The sequence below is a fragment of the Echiichthys vipera genome, assembly GCF_963691815.1.
Source record: "Echiichthys vipera genome assembly, chromosome: 10".
Lineage (NCBI taxonomy): Eukaryota > Metazoa > Chordata > Actinopteri > Perciformes > Trachinidae > Echiichthys > Echiichthys vipera.
This window is the reverse complement of record NC_139835.1, coordinates 6,265,329-6,285,295: the sequence shown is the minus strand read 5'-3', so window position 1 is coordinate 6,285,295 and position 19,967 is coordinate 6,265,329. Positions and strand designations below refer to the sequence as shown.

Genomic DNA, 19,967 nt, shown 5'->3' with positions numbered 1-19,967 from the left:
ACCCTAAGAAGCAATTATTGGAGGGTCTGCTCTGCCGGGGTTGTGTCATATTCAGCACCCCTGCCGTGAAACGCACCCCTCGCATTATAGGTGATATTCTGGATCAGAAGGCTGTTGTTTCCACCTATATGAGTAGTTTATATACAGGTAACCCACAACGGTCAGAACATTGGTTACTTACTGTCTTTAAACTATTTTAAAGAGTTTAAACTTTAAACTATTTTAAAGAGTTTAAAATCACAAACTTGGGTAATAGCGAACACCATTTTTTTGCAATCTTTCCTGCAGGGCAGACCATCCAATAGTTGGTTCTTAGGGTCAAAGTAAACAGAAGCAAAACACAAATAAAAAGTATTGCAGACCAGGTCAGGTTCAACCTATTTTTGAGGCTTTGGTGGGATATGTGTATCAAAATGGAGTTCTGTGGTCAAGATAAGTGCTTAAAAGTGAAGCCGCCGCAAACTTTGAGAGGGAATAACTAACCTGTAACAAATGATCAAACAAATAATTAAAGAAAGCTGTAGTATACCAGTTTGTGCTCTTTCTATCATCCAGTAAGTTAGTATAATTCACTGCATATATTAAAAACAATAGTGGAAAATAGAACATTTGCTTGACTGTTCTCAATTTATGCTACTTTTACCTTCTTCCTCCTTTTATTTCATATTATATGTAGTTATATGATACAAAGTATAGTTTATGATGCATTGTTATAGTTGAAGCAGCCCAAAGTATATAAAGCAGTTCAAAAGTTAGTCCCCCCTCATGCAGCTACAAAAGTCTACTACATCAGTAATAATCAAGTGACAGGAGCCATTCTGCTATTAATGAGTACTTTAGATTTTAGTATATACAATGGAGGTCAAAATTAGGGAACAAGTTATTAATACTTGATTTATTTTTGCTTTTGCTATAGCACTGCTGTACTCCGTGTTCTTTTTAAATAACCAAGGTACTTCAACAAAAACCTTTATTTTGTGGAAAAAAGCAGTGATCAAAATTAGAGAACACGATCCCTCCCAGTTATTGGTGTTAATCTGCACCTGGTGACGGTTTACTTATTTGCTGGACACAGCAGCTCTCCTGGTTACTTTGTAAGAGGGAAGCTGCTCTAAGGAGACAGAAACCCTGAGACAGCAGGTTGTCCAGATGAAGGCCAAAGGGATGACCCTCTCAGCCATCAGAGAGAGGTTGGGCGTTCACAGTCTGTGATTTCAAGAAGATTGTGTGGACAGAGGAGAACTGGTCCAAAGTGACTCTCAGTGATGAGAGGACGTTCAGTTTATTTGGGTCTGATGGAAACATGATGTTGGGCGTAGGACTGGGGAAAGACTGAACTCAAAGTGTGTAAAGAAGTCAGTTCCATTTGGAGGAGGAAGTGTCATGGTTTGGGGATGTTTTCTGCAGCAGGAGTTGGGCCTCTTGTTCAGCTACATGGAAGGGTGAATGCAAATGTTTATGTGAACCTCCTTCACCAACATGCAACACCTCCACTGCAACTGTCTCCCAATCAGCTAGAATTTGCATGCCCCCTGTCAATAAGAAATAAGAATATTTCAGAATAAATCAAGTATTGATAATTTGTTCTCTAATTTGATCTTCAATGTAAGACTTTATAGTAGCCTCGATGATATGGCCAAAACATTCAATTCCGATTATAGGTCATTTCATATCTCCATCTGTCACGATGTAGCATTTTTCTGGTAATTCAGTAAAGAAATAGTCTATATGAAATAGTGATAGGCCGATAAATCGTCCGGCCGATATTATCAGCCGATATTTGCGTTTTTTTCGGCTAATGCGGGCTGCTGCGTTCACTGCGTTCCCAGCATTATTTACAGACACGCGTGCACAGGCAGCTCCGTGTTGCTGGAGACGCCTTTTTTAAGTTCATTAAATGTTTTTGTTTTTTTAATTGAGAGTTGTAACATTTGTTATCATCATTGTGTAATTTTTATGATGTAAATTGAGGGAACAAAAATAGCATCGGCTCAAGAAAATCTGCAGTCCGTATCAGTCATCGGCTAAGACTGATGAAAAAAAAACGGTATCGGCATGAGCCCTAAAAAACACATATCGGTTGATCCCTCATATGAAATACCCACGAGTGAAGCCTTTTTGTAAACTCCTGTGTGAGTTAAACATTTGAAGGCCCTAAACACCCACACAGGTGGAAAAATATATAAATATATATATCTTCTAAAACCTTCTTTCATAAGACACGGTGGTAGTAAAGCCAAGCTGCAATTTTCCAATGATATTCCCCCAGGTATTTCAGATAACATTTTCCACAACAGGTTTGATTTAATATGTTTAATCTTGTCAGTTCAGAAAAAAATATTCGTTCTATGCCAAATTTAAGAATCCAGTAGTATATTGAATAGTCAGATGATCCAACATTGAAGTACTTGCTGTTCCTGAAGGCACCTGCGTAGGCGAGGGGGGCCGTACAGGACAGAACCAGCCACAGACCTGAGCCGCTGGAGGCTGACTAATGTGGAGGGCAGGCAGACCTGGCGCTACGTGGAAGATCAGGACTCAGACAGAGAGCAGACCATGCTGGAAGCCCATTCACTCGGCTTGGACACGGTAGGCTTTACATCTTTTTCCGTTTGTCATTAGACTGTGTCATTCCCTCTGGTATAAACAGTAAACACTATGGAACAGCCTATGGTAGAATACAGTAAGAATAAAGTGAATGTTTCCAGATGGAGCCCCTAAAGATACCTCACAATATCAGGCTAATAGACTACTTCAGAATCATAAATACTTAAATAATAATTACTGTATATTCGTCACAGACTCCAGCTATACAAACAACAAATATTAAATAGATAACATATATCAGAAAACAGAATATACATTCATATATACATAACTATATACAAAGTTGAATATGTACAAGACCTAAAGTATAATAATGTGCAAAGAACAGATTGTCTGTGATTGAATCTGAATAACAGAGAGGGGGTGACAGACTCTGCCTCACAGCAAGAGGGTTCCTGGTTCGAATCCCGGCTGGGGCCTTTCTGTGTGGAGTGTGCATGTTCTCCCCGTGTCTGCGTGGGTTTTCTCCGGGTTCTCCAGCACAGCTTCCCACAGTCCAAAGACATGCAGGTGTTAGGTTCATTGATGACTCTAAATTGCCCGTAGGTGTTAATGTGTGTGTGAATGGTTGTCTTTCTCTGTTTGTCTCTATGTGCCCTGTGATAGCTCCACGCCCAATGTCAGCTGGGATCGGCAACAGCCCCTCCCTCGTGACCGTGATAGCGACAAGCGGTTGAAGATGGATGACTGGATGGATGGATGAATGGATGGATGAATGGATGGATGAATGGATGGGTGACAGACTCTCCTAGGGATGCATTGTATAGTTTAATGACCACAGGAAGGAAAGATTTCCTGTGGTGCATCTGGGTGCGAGGAGTCTTCTGCTGAAGGTGCTCCTCTGCTGGGCCAGTGTGTTGTAGAGAGGCTGGGTGACATTGTCCAAGATATACTGGAGCCTTGACCCTTAGACTTACTTATTCTTATGTATGAAAACTGTAGTAAATAGAATAGAAACTTCTAGATGTCACTGTTAATGGTAACCAAAGTGACTGGAAGACCCCTGAAATGTATGACATTTGTCTGGTCTCCATCTGTAATCACCCATTCTCTCCACAGAGTCAGTTTGTGTCTAGCTCCCCTGCTGTCCACACAGCTGTAGATGCAGCTCTGAAAGGCATGCACTTCTACAGCCTCCTCCAGGCCGAGGACGGTCACTGGGCAGGGGACTACGGCGGACCTCTCTTCCTGCTCCCAGGTAACCAGATCGTCCTCCTCCATGTCCTTATATTTGACACCTGTCATATACATCTGCTATCTTATGTCCTTCCATGTGAGATTTACATTTGATTTAAAGCCACAATGTGTAGAATATAGATATTTTGTTTGATTTATTTATTAAGTGATGTGAAAATTCTAGTGCACATTTTGAAAAAGATATGACTTCAATGCCGGGTCGATTGAACACTTTTCAGTCAAACGTCTCTTTCAGATGACGCTACGTACACAAATGATTTTATTATGTGATTAACGATTCACATGTGTATTCTCTTAGTTGCAAGTGTAATTTATTACATAAGTCGCATGATCACGCTGTTTTTTAACTTTGAACGTAAATTAACATTTGTTTCAATCGCCTCGCCTGGTCGGGACATTTGAAACAGACATGCGGGACGAATGAAACAGCATATTTTAAACAGAAACTATTGAACTTACTCTTGTTTTTATGCAACATACCGGAAAAAATACTGGTCTACCCGTTATTGATCAAATTTCACATCATTTCTCAGACTATAAATAGGTCAAAAAATATTTTTGAATTTTGATTAAACTCCCCTTTCTTCTTTTATAACAGTTGGATGACTACATTTTCATTAAATTGACTTATTTCCCTGTCACGGGTCATGTTTAGTGATCCCCAGTTATAAATGCTGTTAGTTATTGCCATTTTTTCCTCTCTCTTTGGTGATTCATCCATTGATGCATCTTATAAACACGTTTCATTCATTAAAAATATGTCATTCAAAGCAGTTGTCATTCATTGCAAAACATTTATTAATTTGTTTATTAATTCATTTATTAATTCTGGGATTTATGCAGGTTTTGATCACGCAATGGGACCGCAATTATGCATGACGACAGCGACCACTGACATTCAAACTTTTCTTGCCTTTAAACTTCAAAACTCACACACTTTAGGACATGTTTAAGTACTAATTCATCTGATGTTTAGTCATATTATTATGGCATGAAACAAAAAACACAACAGCAAAAAAAAAACACTGCACGTAACTTTTGCACGGTATGACGCCATTACATGTTAATTCAAGGGGGTGATCAGTCTTGCATGGGGAACGTACTGACGAAATTTGATATGTCAGACTTGCGTGGTTCTCAAGGAAATCGCTGTGTTTCATTTGTCCCAGGTTTCAGTCGTACTGGCTGTCCCCTATGTGATGACAGATGATGGTTTAAAGAGGCCGTTCAGGTGGAGTTGTCAAGAAACAGAATTCAGAAGGGAATTTCATGACACCAGTGTTTTTGTCCATTTGTGTGCTTCAGGTCTCCTGATCACATGCCACGTGGCCAAGATCCCTCTGGCTGAAGCGTGGAAGAGGGAGATGGTGAGGTACCTGCGCTCCGTGCAGCTGCCAGATGGAGGCTGGGGTCTGTAAGTCAACAGCACAGTTCTTTGTCTTATGATATCCACACAGGGCAGATCTCTAACATGCTTCTACGGTAGATGAAGTCATGTGGAAGGTCATTGCCTAGTATTGTTTTAGCAAAGGTGCCCTCCAAATGAGGAAAAATGTCCATACATTTTTAATCTCATTCCAGAAATGATAGGGTCAGTGTTTATAGGGAAGTGTAATGCTATAATGAACTTCTACAGGAAGACAGGGGAAACATCCAAAAACATACAGGGTCAGAGACCTGGAGGGGACTGCCTGAAATCTTGCTTGTAATGACACTGTGGATGTCTTTTGTTTTTCTTCAGACATATTGAAGATAAGTCTACCGTCTTTGGCACAGCGCTGAGTTACATCTCATTAAGGATCCTGGGAGTAGAGCCTGATGATCCAGACATGGTGCGAGCCAGGAACAACCTGCACAGCAAAGGTCGGAAGGAATAAGTTGAAATGGTCCCCAAAAAGGCAACAATATTTATTTTAATATTTATATAAATAAATATGTTTCTATAATTATTATTATAATTCTTCATCCAAATTTTCTCGCATGTTTAAAAATACATACAAACTCATGTTGTATCAATCCTGTTTAAACACTGACTGGGATTGATTTTTGTCCGTCATTAAAATTTTCGGAACAGCTTCGCTTTTCTGCGTTTTTCACATCCATCAAAAGCCACGACTAAAGATGCACCGATCCAACACCCGGATCGGATATCAGCTCCAATATTGACTAATAAGCCTGATCTTGATTACATGGAAGTGTTATTAATTAATACTAATGTACACTTATTACTATATAATATATAAATAATATTAAGAACATTTATATCTCTGTTCATTTGTTACCTTTTTTTTAACCAGGCTAAATGTTTATGCCAAGCCTAAAGCCTTCACTCACACGGACAGTTATACGCTTCATTCATTCAACAGTAGGATCAGATCGTATCAGGTACTTGCCGGTAGGCTCAGCCCAGGTATCAGGATCTGATTGGATCAGTGCATCTCTAGCCGTGACCACTCAGATCCACGGGATATGCCAACCTCATCATCAAAACCATCTGATTAACTGATTGATTCACTTCGTCTCTGAGCACAAATCACTATACAACAAAGAGATGCAGAATTCAAAGTATAATAATTTGGATTATAGTCTACCTTCAACAAGTAAGATGGTAATATTCAGGTGGATAATGATGATGAGGAGGGGGATGAAAAAGAGGATGAAGACAGCACACACATACACAGGGATTGATTTTAAAAGGGGAACATGATGCTACTTTGTGTTTAGTAAAGGCATATGAGTTTAATTGTGAGCTGTAGTCAATGCTTATAGTAACAACCGTGTCAGTTATTTATGGTAGTGGCTTCATACTGAATCTGTCTGTGTTGTTTATTTTTTGTACAGGCGGTGCTGTGGGGATTCCCTCATGGGGTAAATTCTGGTTGGCCATTTTAAATGTCTACAGTTGGGAGGGAATGAACACACTGCTACCAGAGATGTGGTAAGTCCTAAGATCCCATCATGTCCCCTTCTACCCACCACTCATGCTTTAGGTACAGTGAGAAAGCTTCACCATCTCAGCTACGGTACATACTATGTTATGTTGCACCAGTACAAAAGTGGGGTTACTTGTAAACTCGCGTCATTGTGCCGTAAATATGATGCTTATAATTTTTTTTTCTTGCATGTCCTGTCAATATAATTTCTGTAGGTGGTGCTCTTGTCTTTGTTTGTTCAGACATGGTGGCCATTGCTGCTCATGGAGGAAAGGAAAATGAGAGATTGTCCTTACACCCAAACTAGCAACTTCCCAAAAAGTTTAGCGATGGCACATTTCAACTCCTCAGGCAAACACCCATGTGTACAAAGAGCAAGCTATTATACAGACAACATATAAGGAAGTCATATGACACAAAATAACACAGATTATTCCAAAATAATTCACTATATTAAATTTAGAATACTCGTGATAAGACACAAATCACAAAAAGTAGACAGGTTTGGCAGGGGGAGACATACCATCAGAGGAGAAAAAAGTCAATTACATTTTGTTTTATGTTGAATTCCTCATCTACACCCAGTGGTGACGCAGTATTCTATGTATTTAAGTGTTTTCTCTGGATCACCACCCGTTGTACCTGTTACTAGTGCGCATGTGCGAAAAGTTGCATGCTGCCTGTTACTATTCCAGCTTTTGCACATTATTACAGTACTTTTGATCTGTAAATATTACTATTGTAAATTTTATATTTTAATATATATTCAAGATTCAAGAAGGTTTATTTATCCCGAGGGAATTTATTGTGCAACAGTTTCAATACAAAGATGGGAAAGGGTCAGAATAACAATAAGCTAACATAATCAAATCAAAATAAAGCTAACTGCTGCCGCTCGACACAGCGCCGGAACCGGAAGCGCATACATATACATATACATATATATATATATATACTGTTTTGTTATGTTATCTGTATAATATTGTTGTTGTTAAATATGTTAATTGTATAGCTGGAGTCCCCTGGAGTTTCCCCTGGGATTATTCAAGTATTTCTGATTCTGATACTTTACCCTTTTTGAGGGTACTGTATGTCTCCCCCATGGTGCCTGGATCTGTTTGCTCCTATTTATAGTCTACATTGTACGTGTGTTAAAAACATTTTAAATATTTGAAAAAATATAGTAGTACAGTAGCTCACCTGATAGAGCAGGTTCCCCATATACTGCGTCCTCACTGCAGCGGCCTTAATTAAGTTCTGCTTAATTAAGCAGAATTAAGCACTGGAAGCTTTGAGTGACAGGTGGGTGCCTTCACACGTGACTAGCATAGACTGTAGGCTTCATTCAACCCGCCTCAGTTCCACCCACGCCACACCTCTTTTCCCCTTTGGATTAGCTGGGAGTTAGGCAACATCAGTCAGCAACTAGTCTGCCGGTGGAACTCGTCAGGTGTGTGTGTATGGAATTAAGAGGGAACATGCAGAACGGACTAGAAGTAGAGAGGTGAATGTGTGTCAATAAAGTTTACCAAAGAGAAAAAAAAGTCAATACACATAGTGACTGTGAATGTGACAGGATGGAGGCTCTGAAAGAACAGGCTTGCCTGCAGTTACATCTTACTGCCACAGAGGCCGCTAGAAACAAGGTATCTTAAATCTTCCGGACTACTACTTGAAGCCTCATTTTGTCTGTTCAGAAACCTATGGATGACATCACAGAGACTATGCCGTCTGAGTCATTGTCAAATATTTCTTCTGCTGTATCAATTCAGGGATGATGAATGTAGTTTTGTCTGTTTTCAGGCTTTTTCCCACTTGGATGCCAGCCCACCCCTCTACCCTGTGGTGTCACTGTCGCCAGGTCTACCTCCCCATGAGCTACTGTTATGCCGTGAGACTGGCTGCAGAGGAAGACTCTCTGGTCCTCAGCCTCAGACAGGTGCCAAAGCCATCTCACCCCACAAGGGAGATGATCAACTCAGAATTTTAGAGAGGCTTTGGTTGTGTGCTTTTCATCTTTTTTTCTTGTGAAGCTAGAACAAGCAAACATATTGTCATTTTTGCTACATTTATGACTTAAATTGTTTAATAGATTTGAAAAATTGTTCCCAAATAATTTCCTGTTGATTTAAGTTATTTAATAATTTATCAATTAACCAATTGTTTCAGTGCTTTAATGTCTTCATTTTAGCTGTCAGGTACTCATAGTGCAAAAGTGTCTTTCTTCTGTCTTCTGTGAGGTTTTTTTTCACTAAAGAATCCTGCTGCCTCCGTGTTAATGCAGCACGTTCGGTTAATTTTTGGTTTTGAAAAGTCATTATTGTCAAAAGAAGTTAAAGTGTGTTAGAAAGATGCTGAACCAACACAAGCCTTCAAGTCTCTGAGCCAAGGTTTCCGTTATCTGCTAATTTAGGTTTTTGTACCATAAATAGGGGTTGTAGTCCAACATATTTAAATGTGTTTGGTCATAATATCTGGTGAAACTTATTTCGCCATTGCTGTGATGAGAGTGCTCAGTGGATATACAGGCTTGAATTTGTCAACGGTCTGCAAAGTTCAAACGGACCATTTGCTACTGCTGCAGCTACACGTTATGCTCAGTAAACACATATCTGGCAGCAATTTCTCTCATTTGTCCGGGACATTGAAATCTTCCAGGAAACGTGGACAGGAAAACCTACTCTGAGCTCTGATCTAGACTGGACGTAGAGCTCTGGTCGATCTCTCATAGTTCAACTTGAGATCTGCTGATTGTGTAGGTCATAGCATCTGATTCAAATCATTAAAAAAATGATCGAGCCAGGCATACAGCCACATTTCCTCCCTTCCTTGTCTGTCTTTTTTTTTTATCAGTGTAGGAGTATCACAACGGTGGAATCTTCCTTTTCCACCCTTAAACTATGCAGAAGGAGCAGCCCTATTTATCTTGACAGTGTTAAACCAAAATGAGATATAAAACACTTCTTCTTTGGATAAAATGTACACACACACACACACACACACACACACACACACACACAGATTATTCAGACGCATAACCAAATGTTGACTTGCTCTTTGTTTTCTAGGAGCTTTATGTGCAGGACTATGCCACCATTAACTGGCCTGCTCAGAGGAACAATGTGGCAGCGTGTGACATGTACACCCCTCACAGCACACTGCTCACTGTTGCTTACAGTAAGTGTGCACAGTACACTGGGCAAACCAGATAAACACCCCCTACAGAAGCATGTTGCTGTCAAACAAGCAGTACATAATGACCATAACAACAGTTTTTAACACTTTTGAGCATAAAGGTGATGACACAAATGTGTTCCAAGTTGCAGAATAGCAATGACTAAAGTGAGAGCTAATACATGGACGAAAAACAGATGCACATACATGGCAACAGGAGGTTTTTTACTATGATTAAAAAAACATGTTTTTCATTGGAATTACCCTGAATGTTTCTCTGTAACTTGCTCCCTAACTGTATGACTCTGTTCCTGTTGCCCTGCAGTGGTGTTGAATGTGTACGAAGCCCATTACAGCTCCACGCTGAGAGAAAAGGCTGTCAAAGAACTGTACGAACACATCCAGGCTGACGACCGCTTCACTAAATGCATCAGCATTGGGCCGGTAGTGTAAACACAGATAGAGAAAACACGGTTGTAAATGATTTAATTAAGGGTATTGGATATGTGTGTGTGCTTGACACAGGCTTAAAAACACTACAGCTTGAATAGAGGGTGTGAGCATGAAGTTCTGGCCTTTCCCCACAGATATCAAAGACTATCAACATGCTGGTTCGCTGGTATGTGGATGGTCCCTCCTCTCCGGTCTTTCAGGAGCATGTGTCCAGGATCCCAGACTACCTCTGGTCAGTCAGTCGCTCTCTAACAACCTTTTTACAAAACATAACAAACTCCTGTTCCGTCACTGATCACAATTTGGTGTTATAGTTGATGTATTTCTACATATAATGTGTAATGTTGAAAACTGTTGTGGTAATAGATGTGAAAGAAAGTATGCAAATGATAAACTAACAACAAATTATTTGTCCTCCAGGTTGGGATTAGATGGCATGAAAATGCAGGTGAGAATTTGTTCTCTATCATAAGGTCGTATCACCCGAAAGATGTTTTAGGAACGGTTGAGAGGCTCAGATATCCATAAGGAGCTCTGAGTACATTTTTTTGCAATGACAGTTATGGTAAGTGATCGGAAAAACGGATGGTTGGACTTAGAACTAAATCACATTGTTTAAAGTGTAATTCCAGCGCAAAATCACCCCATGGTCTTTTTCGGCATTTACATACATCAAATAAGCCATCGAGACAGTTTTTTCGTATAACAACTATTAATGGAGAAATCCGTAAAAGTCGCTGACAGCTGGCCGTGACTAGGCAGTCAGGGCAGTACGGTGTAGGCATTCAAACGTCTTTTTTAACCACTAATACTTCTCAAAATAACAGCAAACTTCTGCAGCAGCATAAGAAGAGTCTCTCCTTCAAGCATTAGGAAGCATCCTCAGCATCATCAGGAACAACAGTGAGACTGTTACTAATAAGAGCCAGCAGTGGAGCCCAGGTTTTGTTGAATGCTGTCGAAGATCCCTTCTGGGAAAACCTTAATTTCTCTAAACGTAGACATTGTAAAATTTTATGAAACGACCATGGGATGATTTTGCGCCAGAATTACACTTTAAGTCAACTTGCTGGTTCCATACTTTGTCCATATTTTGTCCTGCAGTAATTGTTTTGGTTCACTCAGTGAGCTCATGTTAAACGTGCTTTTTGTGTTTGACCAGTTTGTCCTCACTTTTTGTTGTGCTCAGGGGACCAATGGATCTCAACTCTGGGATACGTGTTTTGCTGTGCAGGCTTTCCTTGAGGTAACACAACAATGGCCAAATATTTTTTCTCTACATATGTTTTTAAGATGACTAAAGGCTGTTTTTGCTGTGTGGGTGAAATGGCTGCGGAGTTAAGTTAAAAAAAAACAAGCGCAACACTGAGATTTCTGCTGAGGTTAGGTGACAAAATGGGATACCACATTGCCTGTGAAATATGAATTTTTACAGCCTACCTTAGTTTAGCTTAGCACAAATACTGGAAACAAGGGGAAACAGCTAGGCTGGGTTAGATTCTGACCTGTGTCCCTTTGCTGCATGTCATCCCCTCTCTCCCCCTTTCCTGCCTAATTTACAGTAAGTATCTGTGCTAAAGGCAAAAAGACCAAAATATTTTATTATTTTTTACTTTTTTTTATAATATATAAGAGCACAAAACAAACACAGGAGGACTAGGACATGACAACACAATCATTGGAAAAGGAGGAGCAAATATGAAATTACAGTAAGCATAGGTGCAGCACACGCAGATGCAGTGCATACACATACATCCTGACATAAATAGAGTGGAATAAAATCCCCCAAAATAATCTTAAGTGTAGGGAAATACATCATGGAGCGGAACCTGATTATAGTTTGTTGGGTTCTTTCAGGCAGGAGCCCAAGATGACTCCAGACTAGCCAAGTGCCTCCGAGATGCCCATCAGTTTCTCACCATAACACAGGTACCATCAACATCAAAGCTACAAGGTTTTTATCATCAAGCAGGAATAAAACAAATATTTAAATATTCTACTGGTATAAATTGTTTGCCAGCGCTTACATTAGCTTCTATTTTCACACAAAGGATCAAAACAGTGACTGGCTTTCATAAAAATGATTTCTTACGCCTGACTAGTTTTTCTACTCCAACAGATCCCTGAGAATCCTCCTGAGTACCAGAAGTACTACAGACAAATGAACAAGGTAAAACTAATATCACACAATAACATTTTTTCAAAACTTTTCCAGATTATTGTGAAATAAAAGACTCAAAAGTCTTTAGAGAAAGAGGAAAACATGCCCTCTGAAATAAGTGAATTTCTTAGCCTGCTGGCATGTAAGTGTGTGTGTGTGTGTGTGCACTTTTTATCCCTGAGTTCTTTTTGGTCAGGGAGGCTTCCCCTTCAGTACCCGTGACTGTGGTTGGATCGTGGCTGACTGCACAGCCGAGGGCCTGAAGTCTGTGATGCTGCTGCAGGAGCTATGCCCCTCCATCGGCCAGCATGTCACCTCAGAGCGCCTGTACAATGCTGTCAATGTGGTATGTCTGCAGGGAGTAAAGGACTGGGATACTGAAATGAACTAAAAACCTACGTACAAACTCAGTCTATTTCTCACAAACAACACACATTTAATCTCACTCCACAGCTCACGACTAATTGACTTCACTGCAACTTCCCAGCTTGGGATCAATACATTTCTATTCTATTCTAACCTTTTATGTAGTTTCATACTCCTGTAAGCTAAAGTCTACTTTTGGTAGTGTTAGAATAGAGATACAACACCATTGTTCTCTTTTCCAAGTTCATCTTTTATGAAAAACATCCAAAAGAAAACCACTCTCACATCTGCCTGTTAATGTAAAGCTACGATCAGAAGTAAGTTAGCTTAGCTTAGCACAAAGACAGGAAACAAGGGGAAACAGCTAGCCTGGCTCTTTCCAAACACACAAACTGTAACCATACCGACACCACAGTCCTTCTTGTTTACATGTGCTACTGAAAAATATCAGTAACAGCTCCTTCATGTGTCTATCTTGTCCTCACAGCTGCTGAGCATGAGAAACTCTGACGGGGGCTTTGCCACATATGAAACAAAGAGAGGAGGGAGACTCCTGGAGCTGCTCAACCCATCTGAGGTGTTTGGTAGGTCTCTTGCCCACACAATACTGTCCATTCTATGGGCTAAGATGTGTTTGTTTTACAGTGACTCTCTTTTTCTGTCTTCTGTGTGATTGTGATTCCTGGAATAATCTAGAGTCTTGTTGGATTTGACTTGGCTGTAAAGAACCTTAAATGTAGCTTAGAGATGGGCTGTACAATAAGAAAATAAGTCCCAGGCAACAATCATGCAACATATCCATAAAGAATAAATGTCAGTAAGCCTTCATTTGGTAATTAAGAGGTCAAAGACATCCAAACCTGGCTTCATTAGGTTAAAGTGAGAGTTTATCAGACGTCTAGATTACATAGAACTGTTGTTTCCACAGCATTCTAATGAGGAGATTCATCTTTGAAATACATTCCTTTAATAACCCTGATTCGGTGTCAGAGCTATTAATATCATCATCTGTGAGGTCCAACCACAGGGACTGTATCAGCCTTTGTTGTTTGACATCACTGATGATGTCACAGTTCAGATATTATTCTAGGCTCCTCCCCCACACCCCAGCTTCTGTGACCGCACTGATGATGTCATAGTTCAGATGTGGTATCAAAGCTCCTCCCCCCACACTGTAGGTTCTATGACATCACAGATGAGGTCATAAATCCCCAAACCAGAGGGCTTAAATAGAAGTGAAAAACGTCAAACCAACTGAGCTTTGACCCCACTGCTCCCTTAGATGGAATGCTGCGGGCTCTCCCGCACACCTTCAATGGTGAACATCCCCAGAGTTACCCAGTCTGGGGATGGCGGTGGCCTTTGAAGACACGGGTCCGGGGAAGCCATGCCTTGCCCGTTCTTCGGCCGCCACAGCAGCGTCTGTCGGCGATGTTCCCATTGCATTCCATCTTTGTATTTAGAAGCTGAGCTTCCCTTGCAATCGCCACTGAATGTATATATTGTGTGTGTATATATATATATATATATATATATATATATAGCCGCCACCAATATATATACGGTATATTTGTATATGTATTTATACATGTGTGTATATACGTATATATGTGTATGTGTGTGTGTGTGTTATATTATTAATACTTGATTCAATCAAAGTAATCAAATCAAGTATTAATAACTTGTTCTGTAATTTTGATCTCCAGTGTATACAGTATATACGGTATATGTATATATACACACATATATATATATATATATATATATATATATATATATATATATATATATATATATATATATATATATATATATATATATGGATACTGTGGATGTTGAGCACAATATTGGTTGAGACACAATGAATAGCCTCCAGGCAATCATTATTTAAAGATTACCCAATGAAAACAATAACAAAAGTCAATAAGACTGGTCTTTAGGAGTCCACAGAGGTGTTCAAGAGTTGAATTACAAGATTACTAACTTGTAAATCTGAAAGCTGAATCCCTGCCTAATTCACCCAGTCAGTGTAGCTGCTGTTCCTCCACAAAACAATTTGATGAATAATTTAAGGTACCTGTTATCAATTTTGTCCAAAAAGACTAGTTTATCAGCATCAGCACCATATTTATTCATTACTTCCCAAAAGTCCCCTGAACTGTAATTTCTGCTTCTACTAAATAAAAGATCCAAGGTCTAAGTGACTAACTGGAAGGATAGTTTTTAAAGTTGTTCAAGTCAATTCTGAACTTGGAAAAAGTGCAAAAATCTACAAGATAAACTTTAGTTGATAAGTGATGGAAGATGTTTTACTTGTTTAAAAGTACCACAAGTAGAAATACTCTTTTAAAGGTAAACGTCCTGCATTCAAAACTTTACTTCAGTAAAAGTACAGAAGTATTAGAATCTAAATAAACTTAAGTGACCAAACTAGGTTGTTTGTGATCAGAAATAAGGAGGCTTGTTGCAACTGGGCTAGCTTTAATGCAGCTCACATGAATGCAGTCAACACATGTCTCTCCTCTCTACTAGAATGCCTACACTATTTCCTGAATCAATACAGTTCTTGCCCGGCCTCTAACGCCATGTGTTGGCCGGATGGTATCATAACGTAGATGTGTGCAGAATGGCCCATTTCACAATAATTGATATCATTATACATGTTTACAATTATTGATGCATTAATGTGTTGTGGTGCAGAGATGGGAACTCAAGTTTCAGACTCCAGTCGAGTCGCAACATGTTAAGCTCAGCTGCATAAGCAATCAACGTAAGCTTGCTACTAATGATAGATTTGTGAGAGATTAACCTTTAGATTGTCGATCGTTGAATTACATATTTTTGAAAAGTGTTAGCTTGCAGGCCCTGCCACTATCTGCTGGCTAAAGTTTTAAACATTAAACATTCTAAATTTGCCCAAGTTTGATTCCTGTTGTTGTGAATGGCATCAACTGACAGGACGTTAACAATGACCGGGTCTGTTGCCTAGCAATTAAATCCCATTAAAAAGGTCTATACTGAAATAAATACTAATTTTTAATGTCAGCAAAAGTTTACTTTTCAGGTTTATTGTTGACCACATAACGTTAATGTTCCTGCTTTATTAGCTTACCATTACACTGCATTTGAGAGGCTGAAAGAATGTTTATTTATTTAACCTTTATTTAACAGGAAGGATTCGCTAACATTTAACATCTTTTTTTTCAGAGTGTCCTGGCCAAAACAGGCAGCAGCAAGACAAACATATAACATACAACAATATCATGCAGAATATCTACAGCCAGATGTTTCTGGCTCCAAGTTATTTAACATTTCTTTAAGAGTATCCAATGAGAGCAGTACCTGAAGTTTCATCCCTTATGTAATTAGTTTCAGGTACAGGGAGCAGCAGACTTTGTTTATTTACAAAAGATTATAAGCTCATTAGCTGGGACCTTGTACCCTGTGAACTTTAGTTTAATATTATTTATTAAAACCATATGCGACTTCATTAGGACTTTCTGCTGCCCTCAAGGACTTGAGACTTGACTTGAACTTGTGACAAGTGATTTATGACCATCTCTGCACTGTACGGACATGCCGTGTTACTCAACCTGCAAATATGCAGATGTGAAAACAGGAAACAAAGAGCCAAATATAAATGTGACATTTCTGGAAAAAAATGTCCATTACCTTCTGGATATGTTGCAATAATATGATATTTCCAATAGCGAAGGGCAAAAAGAGGTTTCCCTGTTTAAATGAGGATGCAGTATGTGTTGTGAAACTAGATGTTTCTTAGTAACACTGTGCTCTCTCCCTCTCTCTCTCGCACACACAGGTGACATCATGATAGATTATACCTATGTTGAGTGTACGTCAGCAGTAATTCAGGCTCTGAAGCACTTCCAGAAGGCCTACCCCGAACACCGTGCTGAAGAGATAAGGTACACTACACGTGGTATAAATGACACAGCAATGCCCGACTAATCTGGAGGAATTCAAAAAAATTCACAATTCAAAAACATGCATTAACCTCCACACAGCAAATTTCAAACTGCTACGTTCAGACCGGACGCAATGGCCATGATTTAGTCGCAAGAAACGCCATCACATCGTTTGATTATATTTGGATCATCGTCAAACAAGGCTGTTAGCTAGCAGCTGCAGGTCATTGTGGCCGCGCGCCTAGAGAAAGCACGTGGAGCAATTCTCGCGGAGATGCGAGAGAGGACAGCAGTCAACATCTGCCACAGTGGAACCATGAATTACTTCTTTACGTTGTCTATTCAATTTTTTGCCTGCACGCATTGTGTGTTTATGTTAGAGCTGCTCTGCCGGTTACAGTTAAATTCCATAGATATTTTGCTGTGTTTTGTTTCTGTGATCCGATGTTTTCTTGCTTTTAAAAATCCCGGTTGTGGGTTGCACAACAGTTCATGTCATCAAATCCTAAGTCACGCCGGTGCCACCAAGCAACATCAACTCTTTTTACATGGAAATCAGCAAAAGGCATCGGAATGGAAAAGGGCAGCCTTCTTCTTTGCATGTTCGGTGTTGGTGACTGGATCACATATTCAGCACATAGCGTGTCTCCTCATCGATCAGACGGGAGATACGACTGTGTCATAACTTTAGTCTGACGCCATTTTAAAAACAAATGAGAGATCCACAAAAACCAGCTGACACACAAAAAGATTCTTATCTAAATCATTTCTCAGTTCTTGTTGAAGTTTGCAAAGAGGCTTTGTGTTTATTGATTTGTTTTTCAGGGCCACTCTAAGAGAAGGACTGGACTACTGCAGAAAGGTGCAGAGGCCTGATGGATCTTGGGAAGGGTCAGGCTGCACTTTCTATTATACTACCTGATATCCCACCTAACTGACAGGTCATGTTTGATTAGAAGAAATCATTCTATGCTCATGTCCAGGTCCTGGGGAGTGTGCTTCACATATGGCGTATGGTTTGGCCTTGAAGCCTTTGCTTGCATGGGTCACGTCTACAGAGAGGAGTAAGAGTTCCACTGATCACTGAATCTTTACACTGAGCAATGACACTGAGAACAGGACATCCATAAACTTGTAGCATACATAATTGCACTGCTGTGCCTCTGTTAACAGGGATGTGTGCACGGAGGTGCAGACTGCTTGTCAGTTCCTGTTGGACCGGCAGATGCCAGACGGAGGCTGGGGGGAGGACTTTGAGTCATGCGAGCAGCGGCGCTACATCCAGAGCAGTAGCGCTCAGATCCACAACACCTGCTGGGCTTTGTTGGGCCTCATGGCTGTCAGGTAAAGCTCAACCCAATGGCTTGGTGTGTACACCGGATCGATCACTACGCATGCAATGCTCATGCAACTGTATATGATGGGATGAGGTTGTTTCATTGTGTGTCATGTATTTGTATCATGTATTTGCTGTTGCCTTTGTTTGCATGCATGCTGTGCTGTTTAATGTGTCTGTACCAACGACTGCACATAGAGATGGTCTGTATTTATTTTGTTCAAGTGTTAATTTTTCTGATAAATTTGGTTTTAAAGGGGCTGTACTCAATCTTCAGAAATGGAACATTAGAGAGTGGAGAGATACAGTGCATGAATGCCATCCTGAGCAGAGAGTGAAGTCATTCTCTCTCTCTGTTGTGTCACTATTTGTTTGTTTGTTTGTTTGTTTTCTTTCATAGCCTGTTCAGTCGCGTGTGCATGTCTTTGCAGAATTGAGGACTGGTTGGCGAGAACCATGTGGAGGAGTGTGGAACTTTTTCTTCAGTATTAAGAGTCCAGCAGCTTAAAAATGAAATTTCGGCGTAAAATCAAATAAGCCGTCGAGACAGCCGGCTGTAGCTAACAGTGATTAGCTGGGTGCAGTACAGTAAGACATTAAAACGTCTTTTTTAACCACTAATCCTGCTCAAAATAACAGCAAACCTTCCCATTTCTTCTGGGGATATGCTAAAAAAGTGTCCAGTACGGTTGGTGAGGGAAAGTTGATGTGTTTTACTGGAATAAATCATCAATGGGCTCCTTCCTTTGGGATTGACTTTGGTAATCCACTTGAATGGACTTTACTATGAGAGGAGCTGGTACAGGGGCCAGTAGGTAAGTCTTTAAACACTCTTAATAAACTCTGAGTTCACTAACTCTGGGTTATAACTACTACTACTTGTTGGTGCTTTGTTTTCTGTGTAGGGACTCTTCTCATGCTGCTGCAGAGGTTTGCTGTTATTTTGAGCAGAATTAGTGGTTAAAAAAGACGGTTTAATGCCTTCACCATATTTGGTCTATATTAAATCCAATCTCTTTGGTGCACAAACAGGCATCCTGACAGGCGAGCCATTGAGAGAGGAGTACAGCTGCTGATTAACAACCAGCTGCCCAACGGAGACTGGCCACAAGTGAGTCACTGAGTCCCATATAAGTTATTACTTGCATGTCCGACTATACTTAGCTAATGCTGCCAGTATTACAATAAGAACTGAACCCATTGAGAGTATAAAATATAATTTGAGCTTTGATATGTGATGTCCGTTGCTTCCCCTCCTCAGGAGAATATTGCGGGTGTGTTCAACAAGAGCTGTGCTATCAGCTACACGTCCTACAGAAACGTCTTCACAGTGTGGACCCTCGGCCGCTTCTCAACACTTTATCCCAGCAGTCCATTGGCCGGGAAGGTCAAACTGTGAAGACTTGTAAAAGGTTCATCAGACTACATGTCAGGATAAGAAGACCGACTGTCTTTAACTTAAGCAAAAAACAACAACAGCCTCAGGTTCAGACACTCAATGGGAAGTGTATGTTTTTGTGTGGGCGACACGTCAACTGTCCTAATGGAGCAATGAGTCGAATCATGCACATTTTCTACGTGTGTACCTATTTGAACTTTAGAATACTTGAGCTGTGTTTCACAGTTGCATCAGATAACGTAATGCATTTCATTTTTTGAATTACTGTCTGTGTTGACATTCCAGGACAGCTCATGCACAAGAGCTACTCCCTCAGAACATTTGATAACCTGCTGCTGTTCTAGAAGCACAGTTAATGTGCTCTGCTTAATCAAGTATATTAAACATTTATGGCCATGTTGCCATACATCCCTGC

The 19,967-nt window shown here is 40.1% G+C and overlaps 1 protein-coding gene across 1 annotated transcript; it reads left to right on the top strand.

Annotated features, from left to right (window-relative positions):
• Nucleotides 1-3,726: 3,726 nt before the first annotated feature.
• On the top strand, nucleotides 3,727-19,552 carry lss (lanosterol synthase (2,3-oxidosqualene-lanosterol cyclase); the record flags this gene model as incomplete). Its single annotated transcript, XM_083922168.1, has 20 exons — nucleotides 3,727-3,805; nucleotides 5,110-5,218; nucleotides 5,546-5,667; nucleotides 6,646-6,742; nucleotides 8,541-8,676; nucleotides 9,806-9,914; nucleotides 10,237-10,355; nucleotides 10,499-10,596; nucleotides 10,785-10,812; nucleotides 11,554-11,610; nucleotides 12,222-12,293; nucleotides 12,484-12,534; nucleotides 12,722-12,871; nucleotides 13,379-13,475; nucleotides 16,712-16,817; nucleotides 17,643-17,708; nucleotides 17,801-17,881; nucleotides 17,991-18,161; nucleotides 19,186-19,264; nucleotides 19,415-19,552. 20 exons carry the CDS (start codon nucleotides 3,727-3,729, stop codon nucleotides 19,550-19,552), a joined length of 1,965 nt encoding a protein of 654 aa, XP_083778294.1.
• Nucleotides 19,553-19,967: the final 415 nt, after the last annotated feature.